Source organism: Rana temporaria, chromosome 1 (genome assembly GCF_905171775.1).
Source record: "Rana temporaria chromosome 1, aRanTem1.1, whole genome shotgun sequence".
In the NCBI taxonomy this organism is placed as follows: domain Eukaryota; kingdom Metazoa; phylum Chordata; class Amphibia; order Anura; family Ranidae; genus Rana; species Rana temporaria.
The window spans coordinates 497296022-497316316 of record NC_053489.1 but is presented as its reverse complement, the minus strand read 5'-3'; the positions used below and the strand labels follow the sequence as shown (position 1 = coordinate 497316316).

Here is a 20295-nt window from a genome sequence, read left to right as displayed (position 1 = left end):
TGTGACTTAACATCCTCATTACTCTGTTTGATGATTATAGTAGTGGCAAACACATTAAATTATGAATTGTCACATGAAGGAGAGTGGTGCTGACAAAAGGAAGTTGTTCACAGTTGAAGGATGAAAAGAATATCTTGTAACAAAATGAGACTAGAAAAAAAATATAATCACATTACTAAGCTTACCGAACAACACCATTCAAGCCAGCATCAGGATCTGAGCAATTGAGAAGTAATACATCTGTTCCAGTAGGTACATCTTCTGAGATACTTATAAAATGCTGATTTAAGGCAAATTCTGGTTTATTGTCGTTGATGTCATCTACATTTACTGTAATAGTACCAGTTCCTGTAAGAGCTGGAGACCCTATAATAAACAAAGTGTTAAAAAAAAGTCAATTTATTGTGTTCTTTGTAGGACTGTGTTAAACACGGCTCTGATAATTGTCTGCTCTGTACTAAAGCTGGCTATTGATGGATCAAAATGTGCCTTGTTCAGCAGAAACCTGATTCATTAAGAGTCATCTATGGTCGTTCCCATGTGTGAGAAGATGATTGACTTCTCATGAACAGGCTTGTAAAATTTTTGTCTGATCAATTGTCTGCTGCACTGTTCAGGGTATTCTGACAGCGGATGAGTCCCCAGAATACAATAACACAACAGAGAGGATTCCTCCATCAACCTCAATTGCATGGATGGAGGAATCCATTCAGTTTTTTTTCGATCAGCCCACGGACTGACCCATGTATAACCAGCTTAAGATTAACAAATTAATGCTGGGGATCTCAAACGTTCAAAAAAAAAAAGGGGCCAGTACACTATAGTACCTTATGGGGGCCAAATTGTAGCCAGCAGGAGTAAACAATGCCAAAGGGTCAGTGATCACTAGGAGGAGAAAAAATGCCTCATCCTTGGTGTCAGTGGGACAATCATTGCCCCTTCATTGGTTTTAGTGGGAGCAATAATACTCTGTTGTTTGTGTCTGCAGAAGGAAAAGTGCTCATTGTTGGTATCAGTGAGAGCAAACATACCCCAATGTCAGTGTCTGTAGAAGGAATAGTACCCCATCATTGGTGTCAGTGGAAGGAATAATGACCCATTATTGGTGTCGACAGTGTCAGTGGGAGAAGCTTTGCCCTGTTGTTGGTGTCAGTTGGAGGACTAGTGTCCCATCAATGTTGTCAGTGGGAGAAATTGAGCATTGTAGGTGCTAATGGGATTACTAGTGCCCCATCATTATTATCGGTGGAATGAGTTGTGTCCCATCTCTGGTGTTAGTGGGAAGAATAATGCTCCATCAGTGGTGTAGGAGCCCCCTTTGTAGGTCTCTGGGAGAAATTGTGTGTCATCATTGGTGTAAGTAAGAGGAACACTGTCCCATTGTTGGGGTTAGTAGAAGGAATAGTGCCCCATAACTGGTATCAGTCAGAGGAAAAGTGCCCCATTGTTTGTGTCTGTAGAGGGAATAGTTCCTTAACGATGGCAATTAAGAGGCATGCATGGCAATTTTCTCAGATGGGCAAAGCATTGCAAAGTTCACTTCAAATTACTTCACTTCAGTTCAAGTTGCAACATGGATTCAGAAACTGAAGCCAATTTCTAGTATGCATGATTGGATGTTTGTGTTCACATCACTTCACACTTTAGTAATCAGACCTCCACCTACAGATCTTCGTGTCAGGTAAAAAGGAGATACAGATATGAATTTTTTTTTATTCAACCAACATTTTTAATGTATCAGTAATATGGAAAGCTGTCATAATATTAACCACTTCCCGCTGATGTGGCAAATATATGCAACCTCTCGTTGGGTAGGCTTTAACGCTGAGAGGCTGCATATATGCAGCCTTATGTTAACAGTTTCCTGTGCTGAAAGTGTGTGCCCTGCATGCTCCGAGCACAGTCACTGGGGGAGACCAGAAAGCACCCGATGAAAACTTGCGATTGGGAGCTTTCTGATCATGTGACTGCTGTGACAGACATTTACAGCAGTCACATGACACTAATGCCCACCTCCGCCTTCCGACACTTAGAAGCTCTTAAAGGGCTGGAAGGCGGTGGCGGGAAGGGGTAATAAAAGCGAACAAAAAGAAAGGTCCTATAATCCATAGCAAATTTACACAGAATGTAGGTAAAGAAAAGTATAGTTGCATTCAGGCAAGGAAATAATTCATATATGTTAATTACATACAAATGGTAGGTCTCTAGATCAGCCCTTCTCAACTAAGGTTTACTGGATCTCTAGGGTTCTTCCTGAGGTTGATAGATTTTTCTTGAGCAATGAGCACTCTCTGTCTCTCAGATAAGTAACCACCAACACCAATGACCCTTTTAGATATCTATAGGGGGGAATTTTTCCCACTTTCCACCTAAGTAAGATGCATTCCTCCCACCGACCACTATGCTAATGTTAGTTGTAGATACAGTAATTATTTTTCAGAGGTTCCCTTGAGACCTGAAAGTTATTTCAACAGTTTCTCCATGTTAAAAGGGTTCAGAAAGGCTGCTCTAGATAGCACATTTTGGTAGGACTCCTTTTCCTAATTTACAACTGTATATACTTGTCATTGGGAAAAAAAAATGTTGTTTAAACTATATTACCATCAAGATATACACTATATTGTCAACACCTTTGGGATGAATTAGAGCGGACACTGCAGGACCTCACAAATGCACTTCTAGAAGAATGGTCAAACATAGACACACCCCTAAACCTTTTGGACAGCCTTCCCATAAGAGTTGAAGCTGTTATAGCTGCAAAGGGTGGGCCAACTCAATATTGAACCCTACGGACTAAGAATGAAGTGTCATTAAAGTTCATGTGCGTATAAAGGCAGCTGTCCCAATACTTTTGACAATATAGTGTATCTTTTACTTTGCACTGACAAAATAAATAAATAATTAAAATGAAAATAATAACATAGCAAAAAGTACCCAAATGTTTAATTGTTTTGAATGTTCTAAAGATTAACATTTAAATTAAATTATTTGCCACAAATAACCATAAATCCTCAGCACTCTTTGTGCTACCTTATTAAATAGGCTTAGTTAGATATTTTTTTTTTAACAAGAGAATGGCTTAGTTATATTTTTGATTACTAGTAACTGTGTGTACACTGAAATATACACACTTGCAGTATTTATCTAAAAGTTAGCATCTGTATATTTTAATATAATTTGTTAATATAAAATTTACTTGAGAATTCAACAATTAAACTAGAATATTGATATTATAAAAAAAGGTCCATGTAAAAAAACGAATTAAAAAAATTCACACCACTAATTAGCACACTTCTGAAATGTAAAACCTATTAGTGTGACTCATTTTACACTATTTTGTCATGCAGCCAACATTTGCCTTTTTGGAAATGACAAGAAGTGTTCTTGAATTTAGGAAAAAAAAGTCGCTGAGTGTTTGTGCTTTTAAAATTAAATATATACTATCTACTGGCAAATTTGCATTTGTCAGCAGCAATAAAGTTTAAAAGGAAAAGAAAATTGAGATTGCTTCCTGATTTCAACAATTACGCAGGATTGGAATATATACTATGCAGTCATTTTGTACGTCTGTTCCTGTTGCTAGTTATAGCTTATTTTACTATCATTCAAAATCTCTTACTAAATGCGGTTATCACACCAAAAATTTGCATTTCTGTCCATTAATATTTACACAGCTCTATCTCACAGAACCGCCAGAATAATGCCACCACATCATCTGTTACAGAATGCACCCCTGTCCTCTCTCCAACTCCAGTTTGTTGACCTGGCCAGGAAGGAACATCCTTATGGTGACCCCGCTTTGCTCTGCTCTCAGATTGCTTTGTAGCACAGGAGCACCTCATACATCATTGGCTCCTAATACTGCCCCTCATCTCCCCATATAAGTGCAGGTGTAAAAGCATTGGCAAGAGACTAACACTAAGGATACTTTCACACAGGTGCTATAGTGCTAAAAGTAGCGCCTGCAATGCATCCTGAAAGGCTGACTCCATTCACTCCAGTGTGAAAGCCTGAGGCCACTAGTGGGGGTTAAAAGCGCCCTGCTGGTGGCCGAAAAGCGCTGCAAAAACGAAGGTAAATCGCCACTAAAAATAGCGGGCTTTACTGCCAATGCCACAGTGTGAAAGTGGCCTAAGGAAAATGTAGATACTTATACTAGTTACATCAACAGAGTTATATGACACCCATTTCTACTACTGATAACTGGATTACATTGATCATCAGGGGTCAAAAACACACAGGGGAGGATTTACTAAAACCAGAAAACTCAGAATCTGGTACAGCTAGCTGTGCATAGTAGCCAATCAGCTTCTAACTTCAGTTTGTTCAATAAAGCTTTGACTATAAAACCTGTAAGCTGATTGGTTTCTATGCAGAACTGCACCAGATTTTGCCCTCTACAATTTTGTAAATAATTTTGTAAATAACCACCCAAGAGTGCTGCAGAATACAATACATTGTAAAGTATACAATGAATTGTAAAGTGAGCCTAGGCAAAGTGCCCACTGCAGGTGCTATAATATTGTCTTGCACTTTTTCGAAGGCTAAAGCCCTGTACACACGATCAGTCCATCCGATGAGAACGTTTTTTAACCGATGCTTTTGCATACTAACCGTCAGTTTTGACCTATCGGTTAGGCGTCCATCGGTTCAATTTTAAAGCAAGTTCTACATTTTTTGACCGAAGGATAACTGACCAATGGGACCCACACACGGTCGGTTTGGTCCAATGAAAAGGTCCTTCAGTCCGTTTTCATCGGTTTTGACCGACCGTGTGTACGCGGCCTAAGACTGTCTCAGTCTAAATCCATTTTAAGAAGAAAAGAAGAAGGATAACAATTAAGAGTAACCTCACCACTTAGTCAATAGTCCTGAATCGCAACATTTGTGTTGCTGACTTTTGTTCACCATTTTTAATGTTACTTTTCACATTTTGTTGCGCTCAGATTTAATTCAAACAAACAGCAAATCTGAGCATCTGTGGAGATACAGTATTAAAGCAGCGGAATATTTTTTAGGTGAAATCACCGGACTACAATAGAAGAGAGAGTTTGTAAATGTTTAAGCATGTAGTCTGTGTGTAATACCAATATCATATTTGCGGTGAAAGATTCTATTTTTCTTGGTCAGGCTCGTTTCCCAGAATCTAGGATTTTACTGCAATAGCAGCTACTCCTGAGGACTGGGTTTTTAATCATTTACCAGTGGACCACCAGTAAGTCTTTCCTAAGGTATCCCTTGACAATTATCTGCATGATGAGGAAGAGAGCTATTGTGTCTAAATGCACAATCTCTAATCGGTATTAATATAAAAAGCTACTTCCATACTTGTAAAAACAACTTATGCATTACCTAGAACCAAATGTCATACAAGACATCATTAAATCAATCAAACCACCATACTGATGCAAGACTAAATATAGGTGCGACAATGTGTGTACTATTTTATAACTAAGAGTTTGAACAGATATCAAATAATACATATAAAATAACATCGGTGTGAAAGATATTATTATTATAAGGCTCATGTCACAAAAACCTAAAGCAAGCATTCATTCCTTTAAAGTGTGTGTAAACTCATTTACAAAAATCTCATATGGGGGGGGTTTATAAAAATGAGAGCAGCTATGCATGACAGCCTTCAAGCTTCTATACAGTAAAACCTTGGTTTGAGAGTAACTTGGTTTGAGAGTGTTTTGCAAGACAAGCAACATTTTTAAATACATTTTGACTTGATATACAAGCGATGTCTTGACATAAGAGTAATGTCATGTCACAACGGAGTATAAAATAGAAAAGAGGCACCTCTAAGGCCGTGTACACACGGGCAAACATGTACGATGAAACCGGTCCACCGGACCGTTTTCACTGTACATGTCTGCCGGGGCTTTCTGTACGATGGCTGTACTAACCATCGTACAGAAAGCCGCGCGTAAACAATACGCGGGGCGTGTCCGCGGTGTCGCCGCGTCGATGACACGGCAACGTGGGTGGGCCTGCCAGTTAAATGCTTCCACGCATGCGTCAAAGTCATTCGACGCATGCGAGGGATGGCGGGCGCTCGGACATGTACGGTAGGTCTGTACAGACGACCGAACATGTCCGAGCGGGCAGGATTCCAGCGGACTGTTTTAAAACAAGTCCAGGAATATGTGCCCGCTGGGAAAAGGCCCGGCGGGCAAATGTTTGCTGGAATCCTGCACGCTCGGGCCTACACACGACCGAACATGTCTGCTGAAACTGGCCCGCGGACCAGTTTCAGCAGACATGTTTGGTCGTGTGTATGGGGCCTAAGTGTAGCAATATGGTTACATTTAATGAAGGTACAACATTTAGCAACTCACAGGGTTGATTATTAAAAGCATGCAGGCATCCGGGGTAAAGCCGGCCACATAGACATATCATGCTTTCACGCTGCGCTGCACAAGCGTTTCAAGCCCCGCTTTCAGATCGCTCTACTGCAGGGTAGTCTTCCCGGTCACGATTGCAGACTGACAGCAGTAAGAGCCGGCAGTGCGGAGGACGATCTATGTGGACAGCTTTACCCTGCATGCCTGCATACTTAGATGTACCTCTTTTATTCATTAATCATGTGAGTTGCTAAATGTTGTACCTTCATTAACCACTTGAGACCCGCGCTATTGACAAAAGACGTCAACAGCGCGACTCTCAGGTGCCAACTGGATGTCTTTGTACGCCATTTAAAGTGCATTACCTACGCACGCCTCTGTCCCAGCGCATCGCTGGGAAGCCGATATGTGTACCTGGCGGCCGCGATGTCAGCCGGGTACACGCGATCGTCGGGAACACAGCAGGGACATGGAGCTCTGTGTGTAAACACAGAGCTCCACGTGCTGTCAGAGGAGAGGAGACCGATCTGTGTCCCTTGTACATAGGGACACAGCATCAGTCACCTCTCCCAGTCACCCCCCTCCCCCCACACAGTTAGAACACACCCAGGATACACATTTAACCCCTTCCTCACCACCTAATGTTAACCCCTTCACTGCCAGTTACATTTATACAGTAATTAGTGCATTTTTATAGCACTGATCGCTGTATAAATGTGAATGGTCCCAAAAGTGTCCGATACGTCCGTCGCAATATCGCAGTCCCAATAAAAATCGCAGATCGCCGCCATTAATAGTAAAAAAATAAAATAATAAAAAAAAATCATAATTCTGTCCCCTATTTTGTAGGCGCTATAACTTTTGAGCAAACCAGTCGCTTACTGCGATTTTTTTTTTTTTTTTTACAAAAATACGTCGAAAAATACGTTTTGGCCTTAACTGAGAAAAAAAAATATTTTTTTTTTTAAAAAAAATTGGGATATTTATTATAGCAACAAGTAAAAAAAATATATATTTTTTTTTAAATTGTCGCTCTTTTTTTGTTTATAGCGCAAAAAATAAAAAACGCAGAGGTGATCAAATACCACCAAAATAAAGCTCTATTTGTGGGGAAAAAAAGACGTCAATTTTGTTTGGGAGCCACGTCGCACGACCGCGCAAATGTCAGTTAAAGCGACGCAGTGCCAGAAGCTGAAATTTCACCTGGGCACGAAGGGGGTTTATGTGCCCAGTAAGCAAGTGGTTAAATGTTACCATATTGCCACACTTAGAGGCGCCTCTCTTCTCTTTTATACTCTGTAGCTCATGCTGGATTTTGCTTCTAATCCTCTTGTGGAGGCTTCCATTTGTGGATGGACATTTTATGGTTACACAACCCATCACATTGCTATAATATTTTTATATGGGCTATAAACTAAAGGACTTATAAAGAAATGGTTGTGGAACGAATCCTCTGAGTTTCCATTATTTCTTATGGAAAAATGTGCTTTGATATAAGAGTGCTTTGAATTACAAGCATGTTTCTGGAACAAATTATGCTCGCAATCCAAGGTTGCACTGTATTTCATTTTTTAAGTTTAACTGAACAAGCTCTATTTGTGGGAAAAAAAGGACATACATTTTGTTTGGGTACAACGCTGCACGACCGCACAATTGTCAGTTAAAGCGGTGCAGTACCGTATCGCAAAAAATGGCCTGGTCTTTAAGGGGATAAATCCTTCTGGTCTTTAAGTGGCTAAACAAGTCTACTAACACTCATTGGCAGACTGAAGAGACTTTCCATGTATCTTGCATAAATCTACCAGCAGATGATGGTAGTCAAAAACTCTCCAAAACAAGCAGAGAGCAGCAGAACTGAAGAAAACGCATCCACTCTTTTGAAGAGAATAGCAAAATAACGAAGGCATGCTTGTTGTGGGTGGGGTTATCCTGTACTGGCTAACAGATTTTGCTGGTATCCAGTTCTCCTGTAGGCAGCAGTATAACCCCAAAGTCTAAGAATTGTGGACAAAAAAAGAATGAGGCCTCATAAAAGAGACATCGTTTTCCTCGACGAGTTCCTTGTCAGGCTTGTCGAGAATCTTGACAAGCTTTCTTTGCGTACACACTGTCAAGACCAAATCTCGTCGTTCTCAAACGCGGTGACGTACAACACGTACGACGGCACTATAAAGGGGAAGTTTGATTTCACTGTTTAAGTTGCCGGGGATGGAGGTGCTCGGCTATTGCCCGGCGCCTCATGTAAAGTCCCAACCCTTTTAGTTCCCCATATTCATACACACAAACGTGTTTCTCGTCGAAAACCAGCCTGACGAGGAACACGACAAGGAAATTGAGACTCCCGACGAGGAAAAAGAGAACTTGTTCTCTTTTTTTCTCATCGAGTTCCACGACAGTTTTCTCGATGAAAAACATACACATGTGTTTTCCTCGGCAAAAAAGCTCTGCCTCCAAGTTTCTTGATGGATTCTGTCGAGGAAAACGGTCGTGTGTACGAGGCCTAAGGCTTTCAACAATAAAATGGAGTAGGCTGAAATGCTGGTTGCCTGACTTCTGTGCTGATCCAATGGCCTCGGGTCATTTTGGAGTGCTGACCTAGAACAACTGTGTAGATCAGTAGTGACAGGCAGGCAACTTGCTTTTCTTAGAAGGTCAACAATGACAGACTCTGTATTTATCTTAGTAAAGGTTTATTCACCTGTCTTAGTTAATTGAGACTAATCTATTTTTGTGACAGTTTGAAATTAGTACTGCATTGTTTGCTTGTTGTATTTCTTTTAGTAGTACTGCAAAGAATTACTACTGTTTTGTTTTTCTTGCTGATTCTGTTAGTATTTCTGTTTGCTCTGCAATAACTTAATGAGCTACTGTACCCTCATTAGGGATGAACAAAGTAATATCAGTGTTCAATTACTGATATGTGGCTGTTGGCGAAACTTCCTTTATACAGAAAATCCCAATCTCCCTCATGGAGCTGCTTGGAAAAATATGCTCAGGGGGGAAAAAAAACAGGATGGGGGGTGGGGGGCGGTGTAAGTGTATTTAGGGTAGGTTGGTGTTTTTTGTGTTCATGCTTATTCCATTTTTTACTAATTATTTATTGGTGTTCTGCCCCATTAAATATTATTAATTTTTTTTTCTGAGTAAAAAAAAATTCAAAATAAAACAATCAGGCCAAGCAGGGGCCATTTTTTGTCACAAAAACAGATTTAGGATAGTTGAAAGGAGCTTTTTTAAGCCTTGGGGGCAATTTAAGGCCAATTCCACGCTTACGCTTTAACATATCTCATTATAGTTTTTTGTTAATATGGTGACATTTCAGAACCCCCCTGCTTATACCTAACCCTCATATGGGTTGCCTAAAAAGGCACACTGTCTTAATTTATTCCTCTTATTTTTACTCTGGGAAGAATCGGTTTTCTTATGTAGAACAATGTTGGTGTCGTACCCGAATATTTATTCTTTCTTCTTTATTTTGGGCTTAAATATTAACAAAGCTTTATTCAGAAAATGCTAAGTAATCCAAATTAAACTGCTAATCATCATTACATTTCAATCCATGGTTGTCCATGGGTGTGTAATAACTTAAAAATAATCAAATGCAAAATGTGCTTATTATCTGAAAAAAGGAGATAATTATATGCTAATTGCTATCTGGTGGGAGTCTTGTGTAATTGAGGAATAACAGTTCTAAACAAGCTTTAGACAACAGTTTTGGTTAATAAGCCTAATCTATTCAGTTAGTATCACAAGTTCACTGAAGCAGTAGGCATGAGGCATGCCAAATATCTCCAGGACTGTCTGACTTAAATTAGGTTGTTATATTGCTGTCATTTATCAGTGTGATTTTAATCTTGCACATATACTTATGCTTTTATCATCATGTTGTGGGTTTGAGGCCAGTCGAATAAAGTCATTTTGATAGTATACGCATTCCGTCTTAATTGGATCTACTTAAGGAACAGCCTCTAAAACCACAAAGCATAACATTCTCATATCTCTAAAAATTGATAAAAGTACATAAATATATGTATTATTTCAAAATGGTCATTAAAATTGTTAGTGTGGGCTGACTTCACATACGTCTTAAAAAATAGAGGACAGTACTTTATAAATACTGTAATAATTATTAGCAATGTGTGCTAATTCAATTAAGGAAAGCATCTGCTCTGATCTTGGTCCAAACAATACAACAGCATACATGAGCTCATTAATATTTTGATGCCTTGGGTCTCCTAATCGCTAACATGTTTGCTAATTTCCTTAATAGCATAAGCTGATCTAGACACTTTTAAGAGATGATTAGGTCGCATCAGTCTCTACCATAGCTGAGACTGATTAGAGCTCAAAACCTAAACCTTTTGTTTTTTTGTTTTTCTTACACCAGAACACAAACCATTTTGAAAAATGCAATATTATTCTACTGTATATTTTGTTTATAGAAGCAACAGTGTTTCCTCAGTTTTTCATCACATTTTTCTGTGTTTTTTTAGGGTTGTCCCGATACCAATACTAGTATCGGCATCGGGACCGATACTGAGCATTTGCGTGAGTACTTGTACTCGCGCAAATGCTCCCAGTGCTTCACACGATACGGAGAGCGGGCTGAGAGGGGGCGGAGAGTGGGCTGAGAGGGGGCGAGGAGTGGGCGGAGAGCTTTAATTTCAATAGCTGTGTGCACCCGTTCCAGGATTGGACAGGTGATTTGTCTATCAAAGTGCCTGGACAAGGGGGAGGGGCTATATATGACGACGCGCAGCTGGGAACACACAGCTTTTGAAATGAAAGCAGTTATGTTCCCCGCGCGTTGATCAACTAGACGGCAATGGCGGTGGCGGGGGGGCTCTCTCTTTGCCTACACAGGTAGGCCACTGGGAACCTACACAAGGCTGCATTTATGGACACAAGGCTGCATTTGGGGACACAATTGGGGACAGAAGGCTGCATTTGGGGACACAAGGCTGCAATTGGGGACACAAGGTTGCATTTGGGCACACATGGCTGCATTGGGGACACAAGGCTACACATGGCTGCATTTGGGGACACAAGACTGTATTTGGGAATACATGGCTGCATTTGGGGACACAAATGGGGAAACAAGGCTGCATTTGGGGACACAAGGCTGCATTTGGGGATACATGGACACATTTTTAAAAAAAAATATCGGTAATCGGTTTCGGGCGAGTACATGAAAAAAAGTATCGGTACTTGTACTCGGTCCTAAAAAAGTGGAATCGGGACAACCCTAGTTTTTTTTGCATGTGCCCGCACAATATACTCATGTTTACGATAGCACCACCATAAACATGAGTACAGCAGCACACAGGCATTCCTGTCAATGTATGTGATATATAACGTACTGTACATGAGAGGCTATACGCTGCACCTTGGCTGCCCAAGCAGAGGAAATACGCTTTCAATTACAATGAACAGGCTCAGCTCCCTGTGTGCAAGAACACATGTAGGGGATGATTTACTAAAGGGAAATAGACTGTGTTCTTTGCAGGAGCATTTGCACTTTGCTCTGACAACTTCCATCATCCAATCATGTGCAAGCAAAAATTCATTTTTTTTATTGTATGTGATTGGGTATTCTTTGCAAAGTGAAGCTTCATCTCATTTACTAAGCTCTGGAGCAAATGCCCTTGCACAGTGCACATTCTATTTACCCTTAGTAAATCTATTGCTCTTTTGGACCATATGATTAGTCCTGCAAAATCCATAGAGTATAACTTCAATTTGATCTGTTTGACTTTTATTTTCCCAAATCACAGTAATGTGTTAAAGCAGTATTGAACCAAAAACACAAAACTTAATTATATTGCACCTTACCAATTTTAGATATGGTGGCTTTATTTGTTTTCCCTTTATTTTCACCTGTTGATTCTGCCAGGAAATCTGGTATTTTTCAACTTCCTTTAACAGACCAAGCTGTCCAGTAACAGTGGCAGTTACAGGGTTGAGACAAACCATTTAACACTGACAGTGGTGCTTATGATGGTGTGCTTAAATTAATTTATGTAAAACCATTAGGAATTTGGCTTTTAATTTGTAAGTCAAGTCCAAATCTGCTAGTGCATCTAACACTACCCTCCCCTCAGATTGACTATGCAGCTGTCCAAAGGCATCCAAGCACTGTGCTGTTTAATCTGCTATGAGGAAACAGACACAGAACCAGACACATAGGGGTGAGAGGTGAGTATAAAAGCTCTTTTCCTGCAGGGAACTTTTAGCAGTAGTTTTTGAGTAATCTGAAAGGGTCACTTTAACCCTCCTGGAAGTATTCCCAAATGTGGCTTGGGGTTAAATCTCTGTACCATTATCGGTAACCCTTGAGTCACACTCGGGATTGCATTACAGAATCCTGGTACAACATACTTACCTTGTTACTAGGATCCTGTGATATCCCCCCACTGTGTCCTCTGTCCGATCATCTGCCTCAAATACTGTGTTCCGGGCTACACTTCCCTGCAAGCATTGCGACACACGGGGGCAGAGCCCGGCAGCAAAATAAAAAAGTACAAAAGACATAACACCTACAGTACACCGTAATCCTACAGATTACATTACTGTATCAAAATATTTCACATCCCTTTTGTCCCTAGTGCTTTGTCCAGTACGCTGCCTGCAGTTTTATATTATATATACTGTTCTTTCTGCCTGGAAACTTGAGATTGTCCATGGCAACCAAAAAGTGTCCCTTTGCGTCAAAAGTGGTTTTAGACCAGCTAGAAAACAGCAAAAGTAAATTAGAATCACTTGCAGAATTGAGCGATAGTGAATTCATTTTATTATTATTATTGTTTATAATTATTTATAGTTATTTATTATATTATAATTTATGATTTCATGTTTTAAACTTTATCATACCCGGGATGTCTACTAGACTCTTGTTTGGACAGATTTACGTGAGTTATTCCTAAGAATTACAGGCCTACAATATAAAAAGCCAAATTTCTATGCAAAACATTGTACCGCTTTGACATTCAAAAATCTGACATAATCATACCGCCAGGGAGGCTACAGGGAATCTGGCCATGACTAAAAACACCAGTTGTTAGTGATCCAGAAGCAGAAGGCAGAAAGCAACATATGGATGATTTTCAAATTCATCCACCAGTCCTGAGCTTTACTCAGCTCCGCTGCATATCACAGCCAGATTGGTCACCTTACTACTGCATTTAAGCAGTTTTGGTTGCCTCCTTTCCCCCAGCCTGCAACTGAAATAATGAAGGTGCAAAATAGTGATGAGCTTATCTGCCTGCTCATTCTACTCTGTTCTCATGTCAGCTTACTCCTTGTCATAGTACGTATCTGCATTGCATCTGATGCACACCAAGTAATTTCCCTCCTTTCCAGTCTACTGTACAGGACGATTACAACGGGGGTAAAGCCAAGTTAAATTCACAGGAGCATGCAAAAATAAATGTTATTATTTTTAATTAATGCATAGTTGCATTTGTAAGTATTTTTGATGTCTGTATTGTTTTCAGCTTTTTAAAGGGTATTCTCACATTGTTTCTGACTAGTTCACCCTGCATAAAAGGCTGCACACACACTGATGTGGAATATACAGGATTCCTGCAAGAAGTTATATCGAAAATGACTCTTTAGATATTTATATAAAACTGTAAGCTGATGTAGTGTTAGAAATCTGGATAGTATTTCACTGCTTTCACTAAAGCAATGAACTAAAATTGGTTCCTCCGGGAGCTGTTCTGAGGATGAGCTGTAACTTTATGTCTTACTAATAAGTGAATTATTTTCACACTTTTATCACGTGGCTTTTCCTTCCTTTGATTTGCCTGCCAGTGACTGCATTAAATGGTGCTCCCGTGAGCATAGCTAAAAGATATGAGCATGGAGTTTAGGATTTAAGCATGTCCTGCAGGAGGTAATTTGTGAACAGCTCTCTTTACTACAGTGATCTAGGTTGAGCAACTTAAAGGATTGCGCCAATGACTGAGATACACAGCTGCTCCGGGCAACGAAATGTTTCATTAGTGTCCTTACTTCACATTCTCAATCAGTTTGTTGGTATTACCACTTTCCTGAGATCATCCTGCATCAATAAAATTATACCCAGATGTTTTGTATAACAGCATGGGAGGATACCAAATTTCATTTAAAATTGGCAAATTTGGTAGAAGAAAATATTTGATTTTATACAAGTGTGTTTGTTTTACTGTGCTTTTCTTGAATGCCCCATAATTTCACTTAAAGTAGCAATGTAAACAATCTAAAATTACATCTACAGAAAAAAAGTAGAAAAAAGAAAAAAAGTCTACTTTTCCCTCAATAAATGCATATGCAATGTGATCCTTCTGACTGATGAATGCTATGTTTACATATTATGAAAATTACATGCTACAGATTAAATGCTTCTATACGTGTATTGCAGATAATGCCCCTGGTTTAAGTAACAGGGATAGTGGCAGCGCAAGTTTTATTAAGGTTACTGACAGGATAAAGTAACATGTAATGGTAAGGTCAGTTATATGCCACACAAAAGGGATGTACAGCACAACTAAACCTTATAAGCTAGTGCCCAGATCAACAAGTGATGATGACAATGTTTGTTATTATTATTATTAATACAGGTACTTATATAGTGCCACCATTTTACATAGCACCTTACATATATTATACACTAACATCAATTCCTGCCCTCAAAGAGCTTACAATACATTGATTTGGTCATATGCATATATATGTTAATCACCTAAGCCATGGTTGTATATTATGGCCGATAATGTATTGTGGATGACTGTTACTTGAAAAGAAATGGTTACAAAACATCTGAAATCCCACTGGTTAATCACCCATTGGTCCAGATGCATTTTAATAGGGAATGATATTTAGTTTCCCCATAAACTTGCCTATCACCAGACTAATGCCCTGTACACACGATAGGTTAGTCTAATGAAAACAGTCTGATGGATTTTTCCATCAGTTATGCGATGAAGCTGACTGATGATCAGTCGTGCCTACACACCATCAGTTAAAAAAACGATTGTGTTAGAACGCGGTGACGTAAAACACAACGACGTGCTGAAAAAAATGAAGTTCAATGCTTCCAAGCATGCGTCGACTTGATTCTGAGCATGCGTGGATTTTTAACCGATGGACGTACCCACAGGCGATTGTTTTTTTCTATAGGTTTTTTATCCATCAGATTATTTTAAAACAAGTTCCTATTTTTTTAACCTATGGAAAAATAACCGATGGGGCCCACACACGATCGGTTTGGTCTGATGAAAACGGTCCATCAGACCGGTTTCATCAGACTAACCTACAGTGTGTACGCAGCATAAGTCTAAGAAACCCTATTTGACAGAGAATTGGACATGTATGGGAACCATTCAAGGTCATAACAGTTTCACCTGTGTTATAAAGTCTTTAATAAAAAAGGGCATTAAAACCATGAGGCAAGTGAGGATCCCAAAGGAGGACGTGTTTTTTCATGCATGGAACCTGGCCCCCTAATAAGCTGTTCTTCAGGGAGTAGAAGAGCAAAGTTCAAGTGCAAACCACCTCTTATTCTTTTACATAAATACTGTTGGTGGATGAAATGTTCGAGGGGAGAAGAGAGCCACATGGTGATGGAGCCATGTCAGGTAAGGATAACATTAAAGTGATTGTAAAGTCTTGTTTAAAAAAACAAAACAACAAACATGTCATGCTCACCTGCTCTGTTGCAGTAGCGTTGCAGAGCAGCCCAGATCCTCCTCTTCTCGGGTCCCTCTTCGCTGCTCCTGGCCCCTCAGTCTTGTCGAGCGCCCCCACAGCAAGCAGCTTGCTATGGGGGCACCCGAGCCAAACTACAGCTCTGTGTGTCCATTCAGACATGGAGTAGCCATTTGGCCCCGCCTCTATCTCTCCTGATTGGCTAACTGACTTTGATTGACAGCTGCAGGAGCCAATGGCGCTACTGCTGTGTCTCAGCCAATCAGGAGGGAGATGGCCGAGGAATTCGTGGACATCGCTGTACAGAGATGGGGCTCAGGTAAGTATTAGGGGGGCTGAGGGCAGCTGCTGCACACAGGCTTTTTATCTTAATACATAAAATGCATTAGAATAAAAAAAAAAACCTTCTGCCATTACAACTCCTTTAAGTGGCAATGAAAGGCTAATTGATTTAATTTTGAAATAACTTGTTGCTGTTTAGTTTATTTCTACTTTATTGTAGCATTATGTTTGTTAATTTGTTTGTCGTGTTTCCTTTAGTTTGATAATTGAAGATGAGAAAAACACTCGGGAGAAGATTTACTAAAACTGGAGCTTTCAGAATTTGATGCAGCTGTGCACGGTAGCCAATCAGCTTCTAACTTCAGCTTGTTTAATTAGGCTTTGACAATAAAACCTGGAAGTTGGTTGTTTTTTTTTATGCAGACCTGCACCAGATATTGCATGCTTCAATTTTAGTAAATTCCACATTGGTGTACAATAGCTTTTGCACAAACCTCTTAAGTAGGAAGCACCAAATAACTGTAGAAACAGTACATATGACCATGTTACACAGCTTTGCAACTCTGATCTAAGGGGAGTTTACAGGCTCCTTACTTATTGCATTTTGCTGGAAAACACTGTTTTTTCAATGGAGTGCTCAGTTGTCCCTTACATTTTTCAGGACACTAACCACGTCCCTGATTCATAGCATATTATGCAGAACTTACTAAAGGAGTTCAACAACTATTTAGCTATTTTTTTTAATTTATATGGCCAGCACTGGAGTCGTATAGAAATGTTTAAAACTGACACCTGATTTTCTGTTATAGGGAACAGCCCTGTTATTTTTGCTCTACTTTTTATAAATAGATGTGTTATAGGTAATTATGTTTGTGTTCTGGCACACATTCTATAAAATAGGGTAACATTTATACTTTGGATTCAGTTGCATTTTTTTTATAGAACTCCTTTGGACTCTGTATCCAAGTTATGTATTGAAACAGTAGACCCTGACTATATGCAGGTTTCCAGATGTGCAGTTCATTAATGATGCAACCAATAAATAAATGAATGTTGATGGGTGGAATGCAAGTGATTTCCCTATAGAAAATGTTCAAAGAGTTAAAGACATTAATGAACAAAGCGGCCTTACCAGTACTATTCCTGTCACGTAGCCAGGACCTAATATTTACCTATCTCTCTGTGTCTCTGGCAGATGGAGGAAGAGAGAAGTATTTTCTCATTGGCTTACTCACAAAGCAAGGTACAGCTATACAAAACAATGATTTATACACTTGCACGCTGCAACAGTCCCATAAAAACTCTTTCACACAGGCGCCTGTTGCTTTTTTGGCAAACACGCACAGTAGAATGATAGGCTAGTATCTGCAATCTGAAGGCTGTCACGGTTTCATAACATTTCCCATAGAGATTTAAGTACAGGCCACTTGAGTGAATTTGCACATTATAATAAAATTCCCTGGGAGAAAACTTATTACATGGATCTTGTCTACATTTTCTAGAGAGGGGATTAAATGCTACAAAGTAGAATTCAAAAGACAAAACCTAGTGTGACCTACAATAGAACCAAAACAAAAAATATTAGTGCACATTAAGGTTATATGTATTTTGATAACATTTGGGCTAAATGGCCAGACAAGGTGTTGGTGGATGGGACATATTTATTGTCTAGAAAAGGAGTCTCCAAATTATGGCCCTCCAGTTGTTTAGGAACTACAATTCCCATCATGCATAGTCATGTCTGTGAATGTTAGAGTTTTACAATGCCTCATGGGATGTGTAGTTCTGCAACAGCTGGAGGGTCGTAGTTTGGAGATCCCTGATCTAAAATGAGGATTGTAGCAGTTGTGGGTTCCAGGGAAGGCTGGTGAGGAAAATAGGTAAGTCCACCTTTAAGAGTCTTTACAGTCTGGCTGCCCTGGTCCACAGGTCCAACTGCCAGGATACCTGGCTCATCATAGAATGGCTGGAAGAACTCACATGAAAACAGCTTTACTTCAATAGTAAAAACAAAGAAACTAGGGCGTTGATTTACTAAAGGTGAATAGACTGCAGTTGCTCCTGAGCTTAGTAAATGAACAGAAGCTCTGCTGACATCCATCATCCAATCATGTGCAACAAAAATGCATTTTTTTTCTTGCACCTGATTGGGTATTCTTTGCAAAGGGAATCTTTAACTCATTTACTTAGCTCTGGAGCAACTTCACTTGCAACTACAGTGCAATTGCACTTTGCAAAGTGCAGTAAATCAACAACTAAACAAACTCACAGCCTAAACAAACTCACAGTTTGGTAGGTGAAACTTCTATGTATTCTCACACAGTAAACATAGAATTTTAAAAGTCCTTTCGCACAGCCCTTTCCGTTAATACCCTATATGAAAATACATGTGGGACCCTTTTGAGGTAATACCTCAAAAAGACTGTGTTATACAGTGATTTTCTGCCACAGAGCTACCACTTGAGCATTTCCCCAGACAAAATATGTGTAAAGGACAAGTTTTCCCCACACCCCTATGTGCAGCTCACCTGGCCCAATACTTATCCCTGTCTTTGTTTCAGTGAACTTCACTGTGAGGCCCTGACAAAATTTGCACTGCCTTTCTTTTGAAAGTGGTTCTTCCAAGTATTCCTCATCCTGCCCATGCATACCATGACCCTACTTAATCATGTGAGAGTTGTGCTCCATAGGACAGCTGTAAGGGCCATAAGTACAGAGGAATGAATTGGTAATCAGCATGCATTTGCAAGATGAAAGAGGGACATTTTTGAGCCCTCCCATTCCCGCTCCCCCTTTCACCTATTCACAGCGTTTTTCTTTGGGCTAAGTTCACCTTTAAGAAAAAAATGTGCATTTAAAATTTTTCCCCACAGAAACCTGAAAAGCATTGCACCTGTGATCCGCGGTTCACGGATGAAATGTCAGGCTCCTGCAGTCACGTCCTCCGGTTTTCAGCCCAAATCTCTGTATGTGTTTTCCTCTACAAAGCTAGAGGACACGTGAATGGACTACAAATGCACTGATCAGCATTTTCCCAGTCCTTTGAGCACTACCAACTGTCTGCTGAGATGGCTACATATCGTCCAGGGACTGGATACACAAAGAAAGAACTTTTCCTTTTGCAGGGAATAAAATAGACTAATTGGAACTTGAAACATCACATCACTATGGATAAAGTTAAGTAGGTGAGTATTTTAGACTTTTAGGATAAAAAATAAATAAATGTGGCGCATATATGCATATAACTAAATCACATTACAAAAAAAACATGAGTGATCCAAATAGTCCAATGGTTAAATCCTAGAGGGAAACGGAAATATCCTCCTCTCTCCGGCCTTGGATCATCCACAGTGCTTAGGAACGGTATCCACCCGATCTACAATCTACAGAGGGAAAATAAAAAGCTCCAAATAGTTTGATACTGTAAGAAAACATTATTAAAATCAAAGCACCAAATAAAATACAATAAGCCAGCTATAAACTTTACAGTAGACACTGCCAGGTCTTTCGCCGGCAGCATGTGATGTCAGTCCACTAGCTTATCTCAATGCGTTTTGTCCTAAGGGACATCTTCAGAAGCCCCTGAAGACATAGGCGGGGCTAGTGGACTGGCACCACACACTGCCGGGGGGGGGGGGGTAGAACTGGCAGTTTCTACTGTGAATTGTATAGCCAGCTTATTTTTATTTGGTACTTTCATTCTAATAAAGTTTACTACAGCATCACACTATTTGGAGCTTTTTATTTTCCCGCTGTAGATTGGAAAGCATGTGGATACCATTCCTAAGCACTGTGGATGATCCAAGGCTGGAGAGAGGAGGCATTTTCAGCTTGCCTGGTGTGAAAAACAAGTGTGTATTACCCTCTGAGAGGGAGGTCCTACAATCTGGTGGCTGCATACCCTGGGTGTTGGGTGGCGGACAGTGTGAACCACACAGGTAAGGATTTTTATGCACATATTTCAATGCATGGATTC

The 20295-nt window shown here is 39.9% G+C and overlaps 1 protein-coding gene across 1 annotated transcript in view; it reads right to left on the bottom strand.

The window, feature by feature from the left end:
- FAT4 (FAT atypical cadherin 4) overlaps window positions 1–20295 on the bottom strand; it is a 333341-nt gene that overhangs the window by 58286 nt on the left and 254760 nt on the right. The window contains exon 7 of the mRNA XM_040330646.1: window positions 186–366. Within this exon, the coding sequence (XP_040186580.1) occupies window positions 186–366 (181 nt within the window). The remainder of the gene's footprint in view (window positions 1–185; window positions 367–20295) is intronic.